The sequence below is a fragment of the Propithecus coquereli genome, unplaced genomic scaffold (genome assembly GCF_000956105.1).
Source record: "Propithecus coquereli isolate 6110/MARCELLA unplaced genomic scaffold, Pcoq_1.0 Scaffold441, whole genome shotgun sequence".
Lineage (NCBI taxonomy): Eukaryota > Metazoa > Chordata > Mammalia > Primates > Indriidae > Propithecus > Propithecus coquereli.
In genome coordinates, this window is record NW_012150186.1 from 2,515,420 (window position 1) to 2,539,565 (window position 24,146).

At 34.5% G+C, this 24,146-nt stretch overlaps 1 protein-coding gene and 1 pseudogene across 3 annotated transcripts in view; both read right to left on the bottom strand.

Annotated features, from left to right (window-relative positions):
- Positions 1–24,146, bottom strand: part of CDK13 (cyclin-dependent kinase 13) — a 115,380-nt gene that overhangs the window by 62,060 nt on the left and 29,174 nt on the right. For all 3 annotated transcript variants that reach the window (XM_012654537.1, XM_012654535.1, XM_012654536.1), the window contains exons 3-5: positions 18,923–19,093; positions 17,430–17,569; positions 15,708–15,878 (exon numbers count right to left, since the gene is read on the bottom strand). In XM_012654537.1, coding sequence (XP_012509991.1) covers positions 15,708–15,878; positions 17,430–17,569; positions 18,923–19,093 — 482 coding nt within the window. The remainder of the gene's footprint in view (positions 1–15,707; positions 15,879–17,429; positions 17,570–18,922; positions 19,094–24,146) is intronic.
- On the bottom strand, positions 21,298–21,872 carry LOC105818507 (annotated as a pseudogene).

Below are 24,146 nucleotides of genomic sequence, written 5' to 3' on the forward strand. Positions count from 1 at the left end.
CCTTTCCTGGTTTTGGTATCAGGGTTATGTTGGCTTCATAAAATGTGTTGGGGAGGAATCCATCCTTCTCGATGCTGTGGAATAATTTCTGCAGGATAGGCACCAGTGCTTCTTTGTAGGTGTGGTAAAATTCGGCACATACCCCCTTTCTAGTCATTTATGCTTTTTATTTCTCTATTTCCAGTGTTTTTGCTTTTGTTTTTTAAGAGAAGCAGTAAAGGGGATTGGTGGGAGAAAGTAAGTTTTGTGTCCAATCTTTTAATTAAACCAAATGTTTTAGTTTTGTAATTCAGAAAAAATCAAGAAAGAAAGGTTCTTTTAAAAACACTACCAGTTTTTGAAAGGTAAAAATTATACCCCATTTAAATTACATTTATTTTATTATAGTGAAGCTGAATATTTTTTCTTACATTTACTGGAAAATTTTTTTCTTATTCTATGTTTATGTCCTTTTATAGAAAATCTTTTATGAGCTATAAAAGAGAACTGTGTCTATGTGTTTAAAAGAACAGTTATGACACAACTCATGTTTCCTTTCAGCATCAGATGACATCCTCTTAAAAATCCAACATCTGGCATAATACCTCCCAAACTCTAACACTTGACTTTCAACAAAATTTTAAACACAACTAAAAGAAATGAGAAAAAAGTCTTATATGGTACTTGCATAATGGGTCAACTACTCCATAAAAAGTCTCTCCTATAACATGGCATAGTAAGAGTGATATCCTAGTATATACAGGTTGACTCTAATGGTAACCATAAAGAAAGAATGGTAAACTATTACAGAGGTGAAAATACTTCACATATTATCTCATTTAAGTCTCATAACATCCCAAAGAACACAATTACCTCTTTGTAACACAAGGCTCAGAGACATTAAATAATTTACCTATGCTCATACAACTACTAAGTGGCAATTCCACAATCTGACTGTACTATCCTTCCTCTCACCATGAAGAAACAGCAGTTAATTATTAGCTTTTTCAGAGAGGGCTTACAATCTGTACAGCAACACAACAGGTAACTTTTAGTTTAATGTGCCCTTGATGGCACTCTGCCACTTCCATTTTTCATGGCCAGCATTCTTCCCTCTGCAGAACTCTCTTTTTGGTCACAGTAATCTCAATGTCACAGCATCTGCTCAGTAATTTCTCCTCTACTCTCCATTTCTAACCCACACAAAGGCTTCAGCTATTTGCATCTCTCTTATTGTCTGTTACAGAGTTTCACTCATCTTTCCTCCTTTGACTGCCTGTTTGAGTTTGATTGCAACCAAGCAACCAACGACTCACGTTTTTCTTGCGGGTGGCTTAACCAATCACTTATAGTCAGTCAGATATGACTGAAGGTCTTCACTTTCCTTGACAACTTTTACTTGTAATAATTAGACACTGCTAAGCTTTCAGAAAAAGTTTCATCAAGGTATTGTCACTGAAGAAAGGAAGGAAGGAAGGGAGGGAGGTGGAAGGGAGGGAAGGGGAGAGGAGGAAGGGAGGCAGACAAGAAAGCAAGCAAGAAAAGAAGGGAGGGAGGGAGGGAAGGAAGAAAAAGGAAGGAAGGAAGGTAGATAGGTAGGTAAAAGAAAGAGTGAGAAAGAGGGGAAGGGGAGGGGAGGAAGAAAATGTTTCATTTAACTTCTGGATCAACTTCATTCCTGATGTCTGATCTCCACATAATGAAATTTCACTGGAGGACTAAAACTAAAATATTCATTCCTTCCAAAACAACTTCCTCTCTAACAATTATTCTATTAGTGATCTAATTCTGCCCTCATGATCAGTCTACCACTAAGCTATAATAGCCAATTTTACTGCTGTGTGCTTACAACGTGCCATATTCTACGTGAGGTACTTCACATGCATTATTTCATTACATAATCACAACAAACCTATGAGTCAGGTATTATTACCATCAGTTTCCAGATGAGAGAAACACAAAGTAAAAAAACAGCAGGATTCTAACTCATGCTCTTAACCATTACACGTATTACCATTACCTTATAATGCCTGTTCTAAAAGCACTTATTTTTTGTTCACATATTCAGACAACAGTGACTGGGGAAAGGCACCCCCAACCTTCTTTCCATTCCTATCTACCCATTCCCTACTTTTCCACAGATTCTTTTTCCCTAACTCCTGACAATCCTTTTGCCACAGATCATTTCCTAATGGTACGTAACACATTTTGATCTCTTTATGTTGTTTAAATTTCAACACATGGGGCTAACCACATTTCCTTGTAACTCACAGTATAAAGTCATTCAAATTAAGATTTTAATTTTTTTCTTTAAAAGCATTGTTCAGTGTATCTTACTAACCACAACTGAAACATCTTTCTATATCTTCAACTGATTAAGCAAAATTCACAATCATGAAAGATTTGGTTATTCTGAAACAGACTATAATCTGTTTATATTATTTTTCTTTTCAATTCAACCCTGCCAAAACATTACTGAGCACTAACATAAGAAACATATGGAGAACAAGAAAACCAGATGCCTGGATAGTTTTTAATGTCATTCAGTCAAAAGATGAACATTCCTATAATGTAAAAAATATATTTAGAATCAATTTAGAAAAACACTAATACCTTAGTAAAAAAAAAAAAAAAAAATGGGCAAAGGACCTAAACAGGCAACACATGGATAAAGAAATATAAATGGCCTCTAAGTACAAGAAACGATTCAAGCTCCACAGTAATAAAAAAAAATATTAAAAAGATATCATTTTTTGCCTATCAAATTGCCAAAGATGAGATAAAATCACTAAAAATGCTGGTTGAAATGCTCTGCACTATTTTTGTCTGAAGTAAAAATTACTTAATATTTTGCATCCTTGGAAGAGTATTTGAGGTTAAGCATCATTCTGGGCACTCACCTACCTTTCCAGCCTCATCTTTTATATCAGACAATTCCCCCAACAACGTTTATCCCTCTCAATTCACACAATATTTTCACCAAACTGAAAATTCTTGAGAGCCAGTTATGGTTTCTCCCTTGAATAACAGGTTTGTTTAGACATTATTCACTTATTGTACACTGACCCACTTAAGAAATACACAATTGGTTTGAGTGTATTCACAGAGTTCTACAATCATCACAATGAATTTTAGACATTTTCATCACCCCAGAAAGAAACCTCATACCTATTAGCAGTCACTCCTCATTTCCAGACCCCTCCCCCTGTCTCTGGCAACCACCAATCTACTTTCTGTCTGTATGGATTTGCCTATTTTAGACATTTCATATAAATGGAATCATATAATACACAGTCTTTTCTGAATAGCTTCTTACAATTAACATAATATTTTCTCAGTTTATCCATACGGTAGCATGTATCACTTTATTCTTTTTTTTACTTTAAAAAATTGAGGTGAAATGCACGTAACATAAAAGTTACCATCTTAATCATTTTTAAGTGTATAGTTCAGTGGTGTTAGTATATTCACATTGTTGTACACCACCATACATCTCCAGAACTTTTTTCATTTTGAAAAACTGAAACTCTGTACCCATTAAACAATAACTCTCCATTCCGGCCGGGTGAGGTGGCTCACACCTGTAATCCTAGCGCTCTGGAAGGCCAAGGCAGGAGGATAGCTTGAGCTCAGGAGTTCAAGACCAGCCTGAGCAAAAGCGAGACCCCGTCTCTACTAAAAATAGAAAAATTACCTGGGTGCCATGGTGCGCACCTGTAGTCCCAGCTACTCAGGAGGCTGAAGCAGGAGGATTGCTTGAGCCCAGGAGTTTGAAGTTGCTGTGAGCTAGGCTAACACCATGGCACTCTATTCAGGGCAACAGAGTGAGACTCTGTTTCAAAAAAATTAAAAAAAACAAAACAAAAATCTCCCCATTGCCCCCTCTTTCCAGTTCCTGGCAACATCATTTTACTTTCTGTCTATAAATTTTACTACCCTAGGTACCTCATATAAATGGAATCACACATACAGTATTTGTCCTTCATGACTGGCTTACTTCACATAATATAATGTCCTTAACGTACATCCACCTTGTAGCATGCGTACTACATTTCCTTCCTTTTCAAGGCTAAACAACATTTCATTGTATGTACATACCACATTTCGCTTATCAATTCTTCCATCCAAGGACACTTGGGTTGCTTCCACCTTTTGGGTATTGTGAATAATGCTGCTATAAACATGAGCTTAAAAAGATCATGTTTGAGATGCTGAATTCAATTCTTTTGGGTATATACCCAGTAGCAGAATTGCTGGATTACACGGTAATTATATTTCTAATTTTTTTGAGGAACTGCTACACTGTTTTCTACAGTAGCCACACTGTTGTACATTCCCATCAGCAATAAGTAAGGGTTCCGATTTCTGCATATCCTCACCAACATTTATTTTCTTTTTTTTTCCTTGTTATTTTGTTTTGTTTTTTATAATAGCCATCCTAATGGGTATGAAGTGATATCTCATTGCAGGTTTGATTTGCATTTCCCTAATGGCTATGATGTTGAACATCTTTTCATGTGTTTATTGGCAATTTGCATTAACTTCTCTGAAGAAATATCTATTCAGATATTTGCCCACATTTTAATCAGGCTGTCTTTTTTATTAATTAGTTGTAAGAGTTCATTCCTTATCAGACATACGATTTACAAATATTTTCTCCCATTCTATAGGCTGTCTTTTCATTTTCATGATACTGTCCTCTGCAGCACTCCCCAACCTTTTTGGCACCAGGAACCAATTTCATGGAACACAATTTTTCCACAGACCTGGTGGGGGAGAGGGGCAGAAAGGCGGGGAATGGTTTTGGGATGATTCCAGCGCATAACATTTATTATGCAGCCAAACCCCTCTGCTAACGATAATCTGTATTTGCAGCCACTCCCCAGAGCTAGTATCTGCATCAGCTCCACCTCAGATCACCAGGCATTAGATTCTCACGAGGAGCTTGCAACCTAGATCCCTCCCATGTGCAGTTATAGTCAGGTTCACGCTCCTTTGAGAAGCTAATGCTGCTGCTGATCTGACAGCAGGTGGAGCTTATGTGGTGATGCCAGCGATGAGGAGTGGCTGTAAATACAAATGAAGCTTTACTTGCTCAGGACTGCTCACCTCTTGCTGTACAGCCAGTTCCTAACAGGCCATGGACCAGTACTTGGGGGCCCAGGAGTTGGGGACTGCAGCTCTAAAGGACAAAAGTTTTTTATTTTAATGAAGTCCAATTTATTTTTCCCTTTATTGCTTGTTTTTTGTGTCATATCTAATAAGGTTTTGCCTAATCCAAGATCACAAAGATTTATTCCTATATTTTCTCCCAAGAGTTTTATGGTTTTAGCTCTTATATTTAAGTCACTGATCAGTTTCAAGTTAATTATTGTGCATGGTATGACGAAGGGGTCCAACTTCAATCTTTTGCATGTGGATATCCAACTGTATTAGCAACAGCTGTTGAGAAAGCTATTCTTTCCCACTGAATTGTCCTGGCACCCTTGTCAAAATCCAGTGATCCTATATAAATGAGAGAGGCTATTTCTAGGCTCTCGATTTTATTATTGATTTACATGTTTATCTTAATGCCAGTACCCAACAACATTGATCATTTTAGCTTTGTATTAGGTCATTATTTGTGAAATGTCCGATTTCGAATCAAAAGTTTAGTTTATCATATTTCAAACAAGCAGCACTACAATTAATCAAAGTATATGCCTAAACTATCAACACCGTTTTGTCATCTTAATGGTAGTTTGTTTATGCTAGCCGCAAAGAAGCCTAGAGAGCGAGTGGCCATGAAATCGCGGAAAGCGTTTTCCATAGCTTGTTGAGAACTGAATATTTTTCCTTGTAGGAAGTGGTCCAAAGCCTGGAAGAAGTGGTAGTCAGCTGGTGCAAGGTCTGGTGAATATGGTGGATGACAGAGAGCTTCCAAGTCCAGGTGCTATGGTTTGTGCAGCGTTCTTTTTTGCAACATGTGGTCTTGCAAGAGGATTGGCCTGTCTCTGTTGACCAATCTCAGCTGCTTAATCACAAGCATCCCCATCATTTCATCCACCTGGTTGCAGTAGACAGCCATTGTAATTCACTGACCAGGTTTCATGAAGCTGTAGTGGATAATACCAGCGCTAGACCACCAGATACCATGAGCTTTTTCTGATAAATATTCGGTTTTAGACTGTGTTTCAGCACTTTATCTAACCATCGTGTGCAGAATGCTTGCCATTGTCAAAAAAGAATCCATTTTTCATTATACGTAACAATACGGTATAGAAATGGTTCGCCTTTATGTTGACAGCAAAGAAAGGCAAGCCTTGAGAAGAATTCTCTTCTGACGCCCATTTAATTCATGCTGTACTCATCTATCCAGCTTCTTTACCTTGTCCATTTGTTTCAAATGGTCCAATACTATTGAATATTAACATAAAATCCTGCTGCTAATTTACACATAGGTTGAGATGGATTCACTTCCACTATAGCTTTTAGCTCATCATTATACACCTTGGTCTTACGGTCAACCACGTGGCTCATTTTCAAGATTAAAATCACCAGAATGCCTAGCACTCTGGGAGGCCGAGGCGGGTGGATCGCTGAAGGTCAGGAATTCGAGACCAGCTCTGAGCAAGAACGAGACCCTGTCTCTACTAAAAATAGAAAGAAATTATCTGGACAACTAAAAATCTATATAGAAAAAATTAGCCGGGCATGGTGGTACATGTCTGTAGTCCCAGCTACTTGGGAGGCTGAGGCAGGAGGATTGCTCGATCCCGGGAGTTCGAGGTTGCTGTGAGCTAGGCTTACGCCACGGCACTCTACTCCGGGCAACCGCGTGAGACTCTGTCTCACAAAAAAAAAAAATCACCAGAATGGAACTTCTCACACCATCGACATACTGTGTCTTCATTAGTCACATCCTTCCCAAACACTTCATTAATATTTTGAGTTGTCTGCACTGCATTGGTTCCACCATGGAACTCATATTCAAAAATAACATGAATTTTTGATTTATCTATGGTTTCACAAAAATTGCTTTAAAAAAAAAAAATCTGAAAGATAATCACAAGCCAAAGCATACGTTTGAAAGAATGAGGATGTAACTTCACATTTAAAAAAAAAAAACAACAAAAACCAAGAAGTGTCAAAGTGAAATGTCAGAGATATCAACTGTCAATCTTAGTACTTAAGGAAATTGGACACCTACTTAATAACCTAATAGTAAAATTTGAAATTGAGAAGTGTAAGGTCTCTCTCCAACTTTGCCCTTCTGTTTTAAGGGCAAAAGATTCAAAGATTTTTTGGCTATTCTGGCTCTCCTGAACTTTCATATAAATTTTAGGATCGTCTTGTCAGATTATGAAAAGAAGCCAGCTGTGATATGACAGGAACTGTGTTGAATATGTAGATGAATTTGGGAAGTACTGTCATCTTAATAATACCAAGTTTTCTAATCCATGAACATGCAATGCCTTTTCATTTAATCAGGTCTTCTTTAAATTCTTTCAATGATGTTTTCTAGTTTTCAAAGTACAAGACTTATACTTCTTTTGTCAATCTATTCTTAGATATTTTATTCTTTTTAAGCTTTTATAAATTAAATTGTTTTCTTAGTTTCACTTTGGACTGTTTATTGCTTGTGTACAGAAGAGCTGTTTTTGTGTATTGATCTTGCATCCTGCCACCATGCTGATCTCATTTATTAGTTCTAATATTTTAGTGGATTCCACAGGATTTTTCATATTTTCACACACACATGCTAACTAAAGATAGTTTTACTTCTTCCTTTCCAATCTAGATACTTTAAATTTAATTTTCTTGCCAGGTGCCCTGGCAAGAACCTCTAGTACACTGTTGAATAGAAATGACAAGAACAGACATCCTTGTTTTCCATAAATGCCCTTTATCAGGTTGAGGCTATTCCCTTTATTCCTAGATTGTTGAGTGTACTGCCTTATATTAGGGAGTATAAATTGGCATCTTCTTTCTGGAAAACAACTTGGTAATATGTGTCAAAAAATTTCAGAGTTCAATACCTTTGACCCAGTAATTCTATTCTCATTGATCTATTTAAGGAATTAATCAGATGTTTCAAAAAAACAAAAAACAAGAAACCTTCATGCCTAAGGACATTCAGAATAGAAGGAAACATGGTTCCAAAGTCTAGGTATATTGATGGGATACTGATATATTGATGGGATATCTGCTCATCATATAAGACCTTTATCCTCAATGCTTCACTTCTAACCAAAACAGTAATTCTCAGTTGATTATGAAGACTTTTGTTAGGAGATAAAAATCTCTTGTTTAGCTAAAGGTATACAAATGGCTGTATGCACCATCTAGAATCTCTGAGTGTAAAATTTCAATACAGGAAACTACAGAGAAATGCCCAAAAGAACCTAAATACGCAACAATGGAGGAATGAAATATAATTCATCCAAGTGACATATTATGCAATTACAAAAAGAAATTTATTAAAGAAGACTTAATGAAAGAAGCAGAACCTCAATTTGGTAATAAGTCATCACATTTTATATAAAAAAAGAGACACTAGGGAAAAATACAGAAAAATCATGATAGTGATAAATATCGGGGTCATTTTATTTTCTTCTTTATAACTTTTCAAATATACAACAATAAACATTACTTTTATAATCAAGTAAAGAAAACCTACACATTAACATTCTTCTTTCTCCTCTTCTGTCCCATCCAAAAAGCTACTACCTCTACACAGTAATAGTGCTACACGAATAGATGGGATAGAATCTTAAAACTATGGATCTCTGACCATAAACCTTAATTGGAAATTTCACATAAAATTCTGGATACAAATGAAAATGTAGAACTGACACTATTTTATAAGTTTTATCTTTTACATGACATAATGAATAACACAATGTAGGCAGGTCCCACTAGAAAAAAATCTTTAAATTTACAGGCAACTTGCAACCCTGCTTCAATATGCTAATGGAGACCACATCGCTACAGGAACATTTTATTTTTAATAAAAACACCTGCAAATTCATTTCTTTTTTTAGGTGTGGGGGAAAAAAAGAGAGACATAGTTTACAGTTGCTAAGAACAGACTCCTTAGCAAAGCTCTCTTATTTATTTGGCAGGTTCCACAGCTCATATTGTTTAAATGTTTTCACTGCTTTTGAAACTCAACACCTACAACTGAAATTCCAAAAATTATAGATTAACTGAGTTAACAATACGGAAAAACTTCTAGGCAGAAACAGGTTTGTCATTCACATATTAGTCTGATTTAACACTAGCAGTGCTTGCTGATCCTTCTGATTCCCAGAACTAGGTTGAGGTCAAGGACCAGATAGGTTTTTATTGAGCTTGGGTTTTTTGGTGTATCTACAGTATCTAGACAAGCACTATTCAAAGCTGAGATGATGGAAGTGTCCTATACCAGCACTATGAAAAATGTAGCCAGTAGCCACACAAAGATACAGAGCACTTGAAACGTGGGTAATGTACTGAAAGAACTAAACTTTTAATTTTAATTTAATATTCATTAATTTAAACTTAACTAGTCACATGTGGCTAGTAGCTACTGCATTGGCCAGCCCAGGTCTAAAACCTAACACAATTGACATTTGTGAAATGAAACAATGAACAAATCAATCAATGTTGCTCTCTTCACAAACCTTAGGAGATATTCGCAGTTCTATACTGTGGGAAAATGGGTTCAGACTTTTAAGAAAATGAGATAGGGAAAGTAATTTTTAAGCAAGATATTCTTCAGGGGATATGCCAATCCTTCACTGCCTTGTAAAAACAAATTAATTACAATAGTAATTATAATGCCCTCCTCCCTACCTATAAAAACTGCACCCACCTCTTACATTCCACCTATTCCACAAAACCTTCCCACCTCTGCATTTCATTCACTTAGTTACTCAAAATTTAGTGATAATCAACTGTATGTTACACACTACGAATACAAAGTAGAATAAAATCCAGTCCCTGCCCTCAGAAATTCAGTAGGAGTAAGAGATGAAAACATAATGACAAGTTGAAACAGAAAATCCTATTACAGAACTATGTGTAATTCAAGTACAGGGGAGCATCTAATACTCCATGTGAGAACTGGACACTATAGAAAATGTAACATATGAGGACTTCTTCCTTGGACCAAATAGTGGCACGTTGTCACAGGCGTTTACTACAGAATATTGTTTTCTTGATTTTTAGGAAAATTCCAAATCAGAGTGCTCAAATTCCAACACTATACAAATGCTAATATTCAAAGTATTATAAATAAGTTAATTTGTGTGTAGCATTTATAATAGTGGTGTTTGGCTCTCCAGAATACCATGTTAACTTTAAGTAACAAAACACTATTTTTTTTCATTTTTTATTTAAGTAGATTTAGGGGTACAAGCGGTGTTTTGTCATATAGATGAATTGCATAGTGGAGAAGTTTATGCTTTTAATTTACCTGTCACTTGAACAGTAAACATTAAACCCAATAGGTAACTTTTCATCCCACACCCTCCACCACCTTAGTCCCCAATATTCATTAAGTCATTCTGAATGACTGTGCATACCCATTGCTCAGTTCCCACTTATAAGTGAGAACATGTGATATTTGGGTTTTTTTGTTCCGGGTTACTTCTCTTAGGATAATGGCCTCCAATTCCATCCAAGCTGCTGCAAAAGACATTACTTCCTTCTTGTTAATGGCTAAGCAGTATTCCATGGTGTATATATACCGCATTTTCTTTATCCACTCATCAGCTGGTGGGCACTTAGGATGATATCACATCTTTGGAATTGTGAGTTATGCTCCTATAAACACACACGTGTCTTTCTAACGTAATGACTTCTTTTCCTTTGGGCAGATATCCAGTGGTGGGATTACTGGATCACATAGTAGATCCACTTTTAGTTCCTCAAGAAATCTCCAAACTGTTTTCCATAAAGTTCTATTATTAATAATTTACATTCCCACCATCAGTGCATAAGCATTCCCTTTTCACTATATCTGCACCAGCATCTGTTGTTTTTTGACTTTTTAATAATGACCATTCTGACAGAGGGAAGGTGGTAGGTACCTCACTGTGGTTTTAATTTGCATTTCCCTGACAATTAGTGACATTGAACTTTTTTTTATGTCTGTGGGCCATTTGTTTATATTCTTTTGAAAAATATCTGTTCAAATCTTTTGCCCACTTTGTAATGGGGTTATTTTTTTTCTTCTTGCTGATTTGTTTGAATTCCTTGTAGATTCTGGATATTACTTCTTTGTCAGTTTATAGTTTGTGAATATTTTCTTCCATTGTGTAGGTTGTCTATTTACTTTGCTGAATATTTCCTTTGTTGTGCAAAACCTTTTTAGTTTAGTAAGTTCCATTTATTTATTTTTGTTTTTGTTGCATTTGCTTTTGGGATATTAGTCATAAATGCTTTGTCAAGCCAGATGTCCAAAAGAGTTTTTCCTAAGTTTTCTTCTAGAATTTTTATGGTTTCAGGTCTTACATTTAAGTCTTAATCCATCTTGAATTAATTTTTGTGTATGGTGAGAGATAGGAATCCAGTTTCATTCTTCTGCATGTAGCTCCCCCAATTTTCCCAGCACCATTTATGGAATAGGGTGTCCTTTCCTCAGTGTCTGCTTTGTTGATGATCAATTGGTTTTAAGTGTGTGGTGTTATTTCTGGGTTCTCTACCCTACTCCACTGATCTATGTGTCTACTTTTACAACAGTACCAGGCTGTTTTAGTTACTATAGCTTTGTAGTATCAATATAATTTAAGTCTGGTAATATGGTACCTCTACATTTGTTCTTTTTGCCTAGGATTACTTTGGCTATTTGCCTCTTTTTTGATTCCATATGAAATTTAGGATTCTTTCTTCTAATTCTGTGAAAAATGACATTGGTATTTTGATGGGAATGCAGAGAATCTGTAAGTCACTTGGGGCAGTATAGATATTTTCACAATGTTGGTTCTTCTAATCCACAAGCATGGGATGTTTTTTTCCATTTGTTATATCATCAATGATTTATTAATATTTCATCAGTGTTTTTTAGTTCTTATAGCGATCTTTCACCTCCTTGGCTAAGTGTATTCCTAGGTACTTAATTTTTTTTTTTGCACCTATTATAAATGGTAGTGAGTTCTTGATTTGATTCTCAGCTTCGCTGTTAGTATATTGAAATGCTACTGATTTGTATACATTACTTTTGTAACCTGAGACTTTACTGAATTTATTTATCAATTCTAGGAGTCTTTTGGAGGAATCCTTAGGGTTTTCTAGATATAAGATCCTATCATCAGCAACCAGGGATAGTTTGACCTCTTCTTTTCCAATTTGGATGCCCTTTATTTTCTTTCTCTTCCCTGAGTTCTCTGGCTAGGACTTCCAGTACTATGTTAAGCGGAAGTGGTGAAAGTGGGCATCCTTGCTTTGTTCCAGTTCTTAGAGAGAATGCTTTTGAACTTTATCCCATTCAGTATGATGTTGGATGTGAGTCTGTCATATATGGCTTTTATTATTTTGAGGTATGTTCCTCCTACACCTAGTTTGTTAAGGACAAAACACTATTTTGTTGGAATGAAATCATGATTTCAGTTTTTGGGTTTTGTTAATCTAAATACTGAAATATTTACATCTTCAGACAGAGATCAAAAATATAATATATGGTAACTTGAGTCATTAGTCAAGTTTTTATTTCATACTGCATACAACTGCAAAACAAGTCTTCTATACCCAGAAAACTATAAACTGCATTAAAATTTTTAATTTTAATTGAATGTTATTATACTCATTCAGAAAGTATTTTTCTATAAGTTTATAATCCTCAGCGGAAGGAACAAAACAAGAAAGCAAAGCTTCTGCTGCAAAATAATTCATACTCTCATTCAAAGCTACCTTGAACAGTGAATATGAACATAAATACGAAAATTAATACAGGTAACTGCATCTCACTCTCCTTCCACACATGAAGAAACTGAGTATCTAGCGAACCAGGAAAAGTTTTCTTTGAAACAAATACTCCACCTTGCTAACAATAAAAAAGTTAAAAAAACAGACAAATAGGTTCAAAGATCCCCTCAAAGTCATTAAAAAGAGATGAAACTGTCTGAAGATGAAAGAGTTAGGAAGAAAACTTAGAATTAGTTTATTCTCTGTCCATTCCCGATTAGTTCAGAAAAAGCTTCTTCAGCATCTGTAAGTTTTTGCACACAAATACCCCCATGACTTGTTGATACCACTTAATCCTCTGTTTTTTTAAGTACAATGATTTCTTTTAAGATCAAGTAATATTTCACTTTCAACTTTTCATGATTAACTTTTCCTCATTCTTAAGTACAGCCAACTTTTCAATAAATACTTTTGTGGTGTTTTTCTTATATAGCTAACGGCCTGTGTTACAATAATTCAAATGTTTACATTTTTATAAGTTAATTTTTACTTGATTTAGTACTGTTTATAATTTTCATATTTAAATTGTTTTTAGTATACAGCTTAATATTTTCACATTTACAAATCCTAACATACTCATATTAGACTAGCCCACAGTGTTAAACCAACATTCCTGAACTGTCTTTCTGCTACAATACAACAACAGAGCACAGCAAATCAAAATTAATATAATGTCACACTGCTAGCATGGTCAGGATTAGAACCCAAGGAATCCAAATCTAGTTTCCTTTTCACCAAATCATGCTTCCTCCTCATAGTTCCCATCAAAATTATTAGATTCATTTAGAAACGATTATGTTTTAAATTTTATACCTTCTCACATACTCTAATATATTTAACTAACTCCAGATGCCTAAATGTAACTTCTCACATAGTAAAATGCATTCTTATTTATCAAGACTTATGCAAGCACAAACAGGATTATGGTAGGAAGAAAGATGATGATGGGTACAAAGACATGAAAATCTATCATTTATAAAATAAAGTGCTAGGCATTGTGGAGGAATCAAAATAAAACAAAGGCTGCAGAGAATTTATAATCTGATAAAGAAAATAAATTATGACCATAAATATAATACAAGGAAGACAATGAATACTTTATATGTTCACAGGTAGTAAGCTAGCTAGGAGGCATAACAGTGAATAAAACAGGTATGGTTCCCATCTGTATGTAGAAAAACACATAATTAACAAATCATTGTAATTATTCTCACTTACTGGGAAAAGTTTACATTTTATGTGTCTGTATGAAATGGAAAGTGGGAAGATTGGTCAGGTAAGGCCTTACACATGAATGAAGCAACATTCAGGCTAAGACCTTGGGGGTAGGAAGTTAGCCTTTCAAATCAAGTGTGTGTGTGTGTGTGTGTGTGTGTGTGCACGCGCGCGCGCGTGTGTGTGTGTGTCTTTTATTTAAGCTCAGAGAAGCAGTACGTGTTAATGAATTTATGACAGAAAAGTTGGCGTATTTGTGGACCTCAAAGACCAAGGAGACTGAAGCTTGGTGAGCAATCAAAAATGGCACAGATGAGATTGGAGACATAGGTAGGGAGGTGATCTCACAGACTGAAAAACCAGGAGGTCCAGGGTATGCTGGAAGAAAGGCAAATATACTAATTTGGCTAAAGCACGAGGTTAATGCAAAATAAATAACATTTGCAATCCCTTCATGTTTGGAGGTCTTAATTTAATTCTTACTAAGCAGTAAGAGAGATAACATTTCCTTTTTACAGATGAAGGGATAACAGGCTCAGGAAGGCCAAAAGCCTTGCTAATATGGTCACACTGCTAATACACTATGTCTCAAATCCCAGACATTCTAACTCAAGTCAAACCAGTACCCTTTCTACTACACAGTAAGTAATGAAAAATAAGGTTAAAAAGACAAACCAGGTTCAATGTCAAGCTAAGAAAGACAAGCTTTATTATGGACAAAAGCTGATAGATGTGACATCAATTAAAAAGATGATTCTGATCTCCACACTGCATACAGAATACTTTCAGACAGTTCCTTTATGCAAAATAATTGCCATATATCATATCAATCATTTTCAAACTGTGTTCCCAAGAAGAATAAGATTGTGTGTTATGTGTGTGTAGCCAGTGAGGAAAGGAGGCTAAGTACCATGGTTGAATCAGAACATACCTACTTTAATCTGTTTTATATTAGATTTAGTTTGAATAAAGAATTTTGCTGTTTGAAAAGCACAGATTTAGTTCTAAACCCTTACTTACACTGGTAGTAAGCCATTTCTTTCACCCATCACATGCCCTATGAGTACTAATTTAACAAGCAGGCTAATTTCATGTTTGCTTTTCTGCTAAAAGACAGCCATATATATACACCACTATAGTTTATTACAGGCAATTTCCAGTAAAATTTTTGCCTTCACATTTTTAGAAATAATTAAAATGCCGACCATAAAGTTCCCTTGTATGTTAGGGCATTTATAACATAAAAATGTCGGGTAAATATACTCTAAAACTACTATGAACTGTTTTGTCCATCACTAAAAAATAAAGACTAAAAATTATACATTGATGCTCAAAAAAACAAATATTATTAGTGAACACTTTAAGTGTAACACCGATAAATACGCTTTACTTAGGTGACTGAAAAACCACTGAAGTAAATAAAATAATTCTTCAACTCTACTAAATTTAAAAAGAGAGTTTCACATTAGGGCAATAGTTGCTTGTACCTAACAATTACTCAAATGGTCATATCTACAACAAAATCTGCAAGTTGGCAACATCAATGATGACTACAAAGAATTGGTTATTTAAATATGCACACATACCTTTGTCCTTCTTAAAATCCAAAGCGTCTTCTTTATCAGTCACTATTTCCTTCATATTGATAATACTCTGATGGGTCAGCTGCCGGAGAATTTTAATTTCTCGAATTGCTGTAATTGGAAAGCCTTCCTTTTCATTATCCAGACGTACTTTTTTTAAGGCTACCATTTCTCCTATAAAAAAATTAAATAAAATCAGGTTACCAGCTGACCAGCAGACGACACTTTTCTTAATTTTAAATTTATTTTAATTCATAATTTCTGTTCCTACTTCTCAAAATTACAACCCACAAAATATATTTTAGTTTCCAACATATCAAATGATTATATGTCTGGTTCAAGAAATTAAGTGCCTCATCAAATAAATTAAAGAATATTTATACAAACCATGGGATACTATACAAGTGTTAAAAAATGAGGTCAGTCCATATATATTATTGTTTTATGCTCTCCTTTTTGATATATTTAGTGAAAAAAGCAAGATGCTGAACAGTAGGTATATTACATTGCCATTTATATTTTTAAAAAGTGAAGGAGGGAAGGGTAAATATATCCAATACGCTTAAGTATGAATGAAATTTCTCTGAATAGAGGAGAAAAACTGTATATTGCACCAGTGAGAAAATATTGTCAGACATGTTACTTTCCCACAGCTGCCCAGTTACCTAGTAATGAAAATGGTATTCAAAATCTGGTTAGCTATCTCAAAAATATATATTCTTCCCCACTACACTAAATTTTAGATACTCATCAGTTTCGTATCAGTTGAGATCTAAATAGTACATAAAACATACATACACACAAAGCCTATTATAAGAAAAAATTCCCTATAGTAAAAGTGTGTTCATTCCACTTCTTTGGAGAAAAAAGAAATGCTCTTACCAATTTTCTAAAAGAAGGAAGTTTTACCTTTTTAATTATTATAACTTATTTTATTGATTTTTATGGAAGTCTTTATATAATGTAGTAGGATTCCTTGTTTTAGCAGGCAATTTTTAAAAGTTACAATAATTTAATCTTTTTGATAATATGTAATTGTAAATACCAATTATTACTCCATGCAGTAATTGCCTTCAGTAGTTTCTAACCATAAGGTCATCTCCCCTATACTAAATGGCCTCAAATAGCTACGTTATTTTAAAATCTATTGGTTTATTCACTAAGAAATTATGAGTAAAGATAAAATACTAGCATTATTTAATAAAATACATAACTTCTGACAGTTACTTTTTCCTCTCCTGTGAGGCCTTTTAGAACTTTCACCCAGGTTCCTGATTATATTCTGAAAGATTAAGCTGCTAAATCTGGCCTCCAAGTTTAATTTCTATAGAAAAAAAAAAAAATTTTGCCTAAAACAAAAGTGCTGTGTAAGGATTAAGACAAAAAGAACTACTACTAAGACTAATTCAGGTCAAGATAACTTTTCCCCCAGTTACTAAGAGTTTAAGAATTACTCACTATAAAAGAAAACCTAAAGCCCATCATACAGCATATCACAAACTCTAAAGGAACTCTTAAAAAAAAAATACATATACACATCCACTTACATGTAACTCATCTTACGTAAGTACATATATAGAATAAAATTAAAAACAAGACGCAACAAAAAGCACAATAAATTTTAATTCAACTTTTTTGAAAATTCCTAAAGCTACAGAGTAAAAGAAAAATGCAAACAAAGTAAATTCTACAGGCCCAAAGATCCCCAGAACTTGGCATTCTTACCAGTGTCTTTATCTCTGGCCTTGTAAACTTGTCCGTAAGTACCTTCTCCAATAATTCCGATGATATCAAATTTATCCACGCAGCGTTTTCCCCAGTCAATATCTTTTTCTTTGATTTCACCATAGCGAGGCCCACATATTCTATCAAATATAGTTCTGAAGTTTTTATATACAATCAAGCAAACTGAATGAACTGTTTAATAACTCAATATTCACCCTCCACCAATCCTATACCTTTTACTTTCCCCTGCCCTTGCGTAATTGTGATCGCCTTTTCATAACAGGTAACACTATGATTTGGTAATGTAAGTTATCATAAAAATCAAGGTATCATTTCTACATACTGACTCTGCTTTGGCACACTAGTACTTAAACTAGGAAAGAGAAGTAGTAGAATTCACATGAAGGGCGCTTTCAGAAATAAAATGTAATTTTTCAATGAGTAGATGAAACCAACATTAGTAGAAAGAGTCAAAGTTCTCTAAACAGCCTCCAAAAAGTTTTATTTTTCATTCATCGACAAAATATATGTCTACTTTAAAAAAACAAAAGTTTGATAATGAATGTTAACAAAAATCTAATAACTTACTGATAAATTTAGGCTAATAGCTGGGTGAAATCATCTTAAAAACACCAGAAAGATTTTTCGGTCTAAGAGAATAAAAAAGGCAATATAATCAACTCTCAGGAATCTACACTTAAGAAGATACATAAATAGGTATGATAAAAATTTTACATTCTTCAAAAAGACATAATTTTATGGTATTTTAATATTCTAGTAGATCACAGAAATTCAAGTAAAAGAAAAAGCTACAGTACTCATTAAGAGACTATTTTTAAAGTTTGCTAGCTTTCTACTCCACACTACAAAATGACCTTATACTTATACTAGGTGCTACCTGAACAGCAATTCTAAAATCAGATCTAACTTTCCCTTGGTTAGGTAGAAGTTAAAAAAAGCATCAGTGTTTCTCCCCCTTAATTGAGGAACAGGTTTCAAGGGAAAGAGTTCTCTCTAGGCACTTACTTGAAGCTAATTTAGAATATAGATTTCAAACCTTCTTCTACTCCATCTCTTGGAAAATGAAGAATACATTTAGTTATGGGAGAAAATAGAGCTAAAAGCAAAGGAAAACACAGCAGCTTACTCATTACTAATTTTGTTTGGGCTTATTGAATGCTGACTTCCACCTTGACCAATTTCAGTGTTTCTATGTTAAATATCTTAATAATAGAAATTATCTTTAACACATACCCCAAGAAATTGATACATTACAAACTGTGAGAGAAAATTAAATTTGGTTTTATTAGTCATTGTGAATATATATGCAAGCAATTATGAAAATTTTTTCCAAACTCTAATAGAATTTATTCATATAAGTTGAAAAAATAAATACATTTTTATTTTAAATCTTAATTTAGGGTTTTATGAATTTATGATGATCCAGAATTTTTTCTGGTCAATCTAAGAGCAGGTAGAAAGCAAGCACGTACTTAGGCCTCCTTTTACTATGTAACTGTGTTGCCGTTTTCTTTTCCTCTGGACTTTTTGAGAGATCATCTCCTCCTGGTAGCTCAGGGGGCAGTGGTAAATCAGCAAGCAGACATCGGAGTTTCTTTTCTACTTCTTTTTTAACTGCTTTTACCGAAATATTTCCTCGTAAGCTGAGAAAGAAGTCAAACAAACACAACAGCAGTTATGAGTCCCATAATGAAAAAATTTACTGAGACTACATGGCTGTGATCAGAAATTACTAAAGATGTTATCAATATAAATCATTTAATTTTAATTATCACTTCTCCTTTTGTTATTCTTCTGTTATTATCGATTGCTCCTAAGCAATAATATTGTTAAACAAATGGATCCTTTAACATTATTTGATAAAAACTACTTACTAATCACAGTAAAATTTTGCCTTTTCTTTATAACCCTGTGTTACACTCTCTGGAAGGTTCTTTAACAGAGAAAACATGCTTGAAAAAAATGATTTGCGGTTTTAAAGTAACATATCGCACAGCCCACCTCTCAATTTACTGTCCCTCCATTCAATAAATATTAATTGTGGGCTTCTATGTGCTAGGTATTGTGTAAGATACTGGAGATTTAAAAACAGGAACAACAACAAATACATTAAGCTACAGTTCCTTTCAGAAAGGAACTTACACAGTAAAAGACAGGTAAGCACTAGGATAAAGCACTATACAAACAGTAGATTCCCAGAGTTAATGTGGTAGCTAAGGGTAGTTAAATCAGGTTTGAAACACAGGAAAGGTTTCTTTCTAGAAAAGGTACCACTTGGAACACTGTCCAAAATAAGCATATTTAAAATAATTTATTCAGAAAACTGTACTTTTCTACAGTTCGTAGAAACTCCAGTCAAAAATTTTCACTTAGGCTTTAGTCAAAAATTCTCATTTGTCTGAAGATTCAAATCAGTATTTGGGGGAGGAAAAAACTAAAAGTTTTAATTTAACTTATTATTTAAAGTTTAAAAGGCTACCTAAGGCCGGGTGCGGTGGCTCATGCCTGTAATCCTAGCACTCTGGGAGGCCAAGGCAGGAGGATTGCTTGAGGTCAGGAATTTGAGACCAGCCTGAGCAAGAGCGAGACCCTGTCTCCACTAAAAATAGAAAGAAATTGGCCAAACAACTAAAAACAGAAAAAATTTGCCAGGCATGGTGGTACGTGCCTGTAGTCCCAGCTACCTGAGAGGCTGAGGAAGGAGGATCGCTTGAGCCCAGGAGTTTGAGGTTGCTGTGAGCTAGGCTGACGCCACGGCACTCTAGCCCGGGCAACAGAGTGAGACTCTGTCTCAAAATAAATAAATAAATAAATAAACAATAAAAGGCTACCTAAATTAAAATATATCATATGAATTGTCAAATATGACTTTCCAAGAATAACACTGCATAATTAAAAGCATTACATTTTGACTGAATATTTGTATCAATAAAACAGAAAATGTGATCTTAAAAAATTTCCACCCATCACAGCAACAAAAGCAAAATAAAATGCTTTAAAAAGAAATGTACACAACAGAAAAAAAAAACATTTCACTGAAGAACATAAGATTACATCTGAACAAATAAAATGAAACCATGTTTTCACATGGCAAACTGTAATACTGTAAAGCTTCTCCAAATTACTACTCTATTACATTTAATAGATCCCAAACAGAATACAAGGAAGAGTTTTTTTTAAATGCCACCTGGCAACCTGACCAATTGTAAAATTAGTATAAGAATAAAGGCAAAAACTGAAATTTCTGAAAAAGATTAATTAAGTGGGATTTGCCCTGTCAAACAATCTATTAAGAGATCCCAAACTAAAAGCCAAAGGCTGTTTGAAGTCAAAGAATATGTATTATTCAGTCTATCCAACATTTTGTAAAAACCATGAATTGTCAATACTTTGAAATCAGAGGATTTACATAAATAGATTCCAGGCTTCTTTTTTTTATTTTTTATTTTTATTTTTTCCTCCAAGTTCAAGGTCCAGACAGGCTTCTTTTTTTAAAAAAGCAAAAGCTCTAGCAACACTGGGCCCAAATTCTTACACAGCAGCATTGAAGTTGAAGCTCAAAGCAGAGCTGGTCACTAATCAATAATTTACTCCATCTTCTTCACTTTATATTACCTGCCAGCTCCTATAATAGAAATTTGAGTTTGAAAGCCAATATATCATACATCTAAAGACATTAAAACAGTAAGGTACTGGCAAAGAAATAAACATGTCAATAGAAAAAAGTACAGAAACACATACGTATCTATAAGAATTTTTTTATATGGCATTTCAAGTTAGTGAGATGGATTATTCAATAAATCATTTTTTAACTGCTACTTGCATTTATTTTATGTTGCATCTGTTCCTATGTCATAAGTTTTTGTTTCTTCAGTTTCTTCTGGGATATCTTTTTCTTCTGGGAAACCTCCTCTTCTGGTTTTAGAACAATTTGTTCCTTTTCAGTACAGATGATCTCGATGTGGCAGAGAGAGCTCATGTATGGGTTAATTTGACCATGAGCTCTCTAAATTCTGTGACTCATCTTGGGTGCTTTGTTCACCTTGATATGCTCAATGACCAGAGAATCTACACCTAAACCCTTACACTCACCATTACTCTCTGCATTTTTAAGCATATGAGCAAAAATTCAGCACTCTTTGGGCCACTTACCCTGTGTTCAACCCCAATGTTTGGCCTGGGCACACCACACCAACTCCACCATTGTATTGTTGGAAAGGTACACATTGTTTCTTTAAAGTGACATCTTTCAGATGCTTGGTGGATTTTCATGTATGCATACCCTTGATGGTCTGGGCAGTTTCACAAGTGTTCTTAAAGTGAACATGAAGATTTGAATCTCCTGACTTGCATAATTCTGTGGGGTTTTCTGGGTCAAGTGAATAGCGAACCATTTTCACAGATTACCTGAGGCCACTTAGGGTAAGAGCTATTCAACAAATCGTATTGATAACAACACTGGGTGAGGGGGGAGCAGATAATCAGACCACTTCTTTATTCTTCACACAAGAACCAAAACCAAATTTCTGTGAGATCTGAGTTAACCTTTTTAAACTTTATAACCTAGAAGGTCTAAAGGAAAAAGAATGATAGATTTGACTACATAAAAATAGAAAACATCCATATAATCAAAAATAAAATAATTGTCAAAGACAAACAACAGCCTCTGAGAGGCAAAGGTCAAGATCCCTAACATAACACCTAAAAGTCAATTAGAGAAAGGGAAACAACCTTAAGAAAAAGCCAGCAGAGAATATAAGCAACCAAGTCACTGGAAAAAAAAAATAACCAATAAATGTTCAGAAAGATACTATACCTCATTAATAATCAGAAAAATGCAAAATTAAACAATTACATATTTTAAAGATTGTCAAAAATTCACAATTGATAATAGCCAATATTGTTAAAGTAATTTCACATATTTTGGTGCATAAAATGGTATACAGCCTTATTAAGATATTTTTAATGTGCATACTCTGGCATGTAACTATCCTACGAATGTTATTTACACGTACATAAAATATTCATATATAAGGAGAGTTTAATAGCAAATAATTATAAACTTAAGTATCCACTGATCAATAGCAGAAGAGCATGATGCATCCATTCCTATAAATAAGAATACTAAGTCCATCTATATCAACATGGAAAGATCATCAACACATTAAATGAAAAATCAAGTCAAGGAACATTATATATAGGTATGATCCTAATTTTTTTAAAAAAGAAAACAATTATATTGTATGAAAACACATAGATAGTCTTTATGATTTGGGGACAAAAAGCAGTTTGGGGAAAGAAGTAAAATCCAACACGAGCCTAAGATATATTATCTGACTAGGAAGCAAGGAAGCACTAAAAACCAAATGAGGACATGTCAAAAGGATAAAGGAGTCAGCTTAACGAAGCTCCCAATGGCCAAATTTTGGACAATTTGAGCATCAAAAAAAATAGGGACTGTACTAATAGTAACACAGAGAATAAATAAAGATCCACAGGAGTAGAATGACTAACAGGGTGGGGGGAAGTGTGTTATTTACAAAAGAAGGCCAGCTAACACTAAAAGGAATGACAGAATTAGAAAAGTCACAATTTGCAGCCCCTACCATAGTAGTTGAATTAGGTAAATATCATTAATGGGTGCTAAACCATTAAGTGACAGGTTGTTAGGGAAAAGGATATTCAAACACTGCCCAAGTATTACCCTACAGCTAACTGCAAAGGAGAAAATGCACCCTTGTACATGGAGAAATCTTAAAATTGGTCATCACCTTAACCAAGTGATCACATCATTACTACTAAAGTAAGACAATCTGGTATTTTGTTCTTCATGTCGCAACAGCATGAAGTATATTAAAATCATCTCTGATATATATTCTGGCCAAAAACTGTTTATTCTTGATCTAAACAAGGCACAACTGATTTCCAGTTTATGGGAAATGAAAGGGTTAGAGAACAAGTTAAATGATACCAAGAAGAAACAACCAGACAAATCCAGATGTGGGACATTTTATAAAACTATTAGTCAAAAAGTCATTGGGGGTGGGAGGAGAAGGGAGAATGATTACAGATAAACAGATGATATTACTGTTAATTTCTGTTCTGTTGCTAACTATTGTTAATTATCTTGAGTACAATAATGATATTATGATTAAGCAAGAGACTGACCTTATTCTTGGCAGATGATCGAAGTATTTAAGGATAAAGTTCATGATGGCTACAACTTATTTTCAAATGGCACAGCAAAAAGAAGTGCATACACATACATACACCCATTAATTCCCTTAAATAACTAGAGAGATAGAGCATGTTAACACTTGCTTAATCTAGGTTATACAGATGGTAATTTTATTATTCTTTCAATTTTTCTAAATGCCAGAATACTTCCAAAATAAACAATGTATGAGGGAGGGGAAGAATTTACTTGGTCATACAATAAAAGGGTAGAAATTAGTAGAGTACAGATTTGCAAAATCAAGAGGCCACACAAAACATACACGCTCTTTTGCTGATTTATTTGGGGCTACAACAGTGGGAGTTAACTAAGAGTGGGCAGAGGCATGCTTAAAGAAAGCAAAGATCAAAAGCTTTCCTCAGGCCGGCGCGGTGGCTCATGCCTGTAATCCTAGCTCTCTGGGAGGCCGAGGCGGGCGGATTGTTTGAGCTCAGGAGTTCGAGACCAGCCTGAGCAAGAGC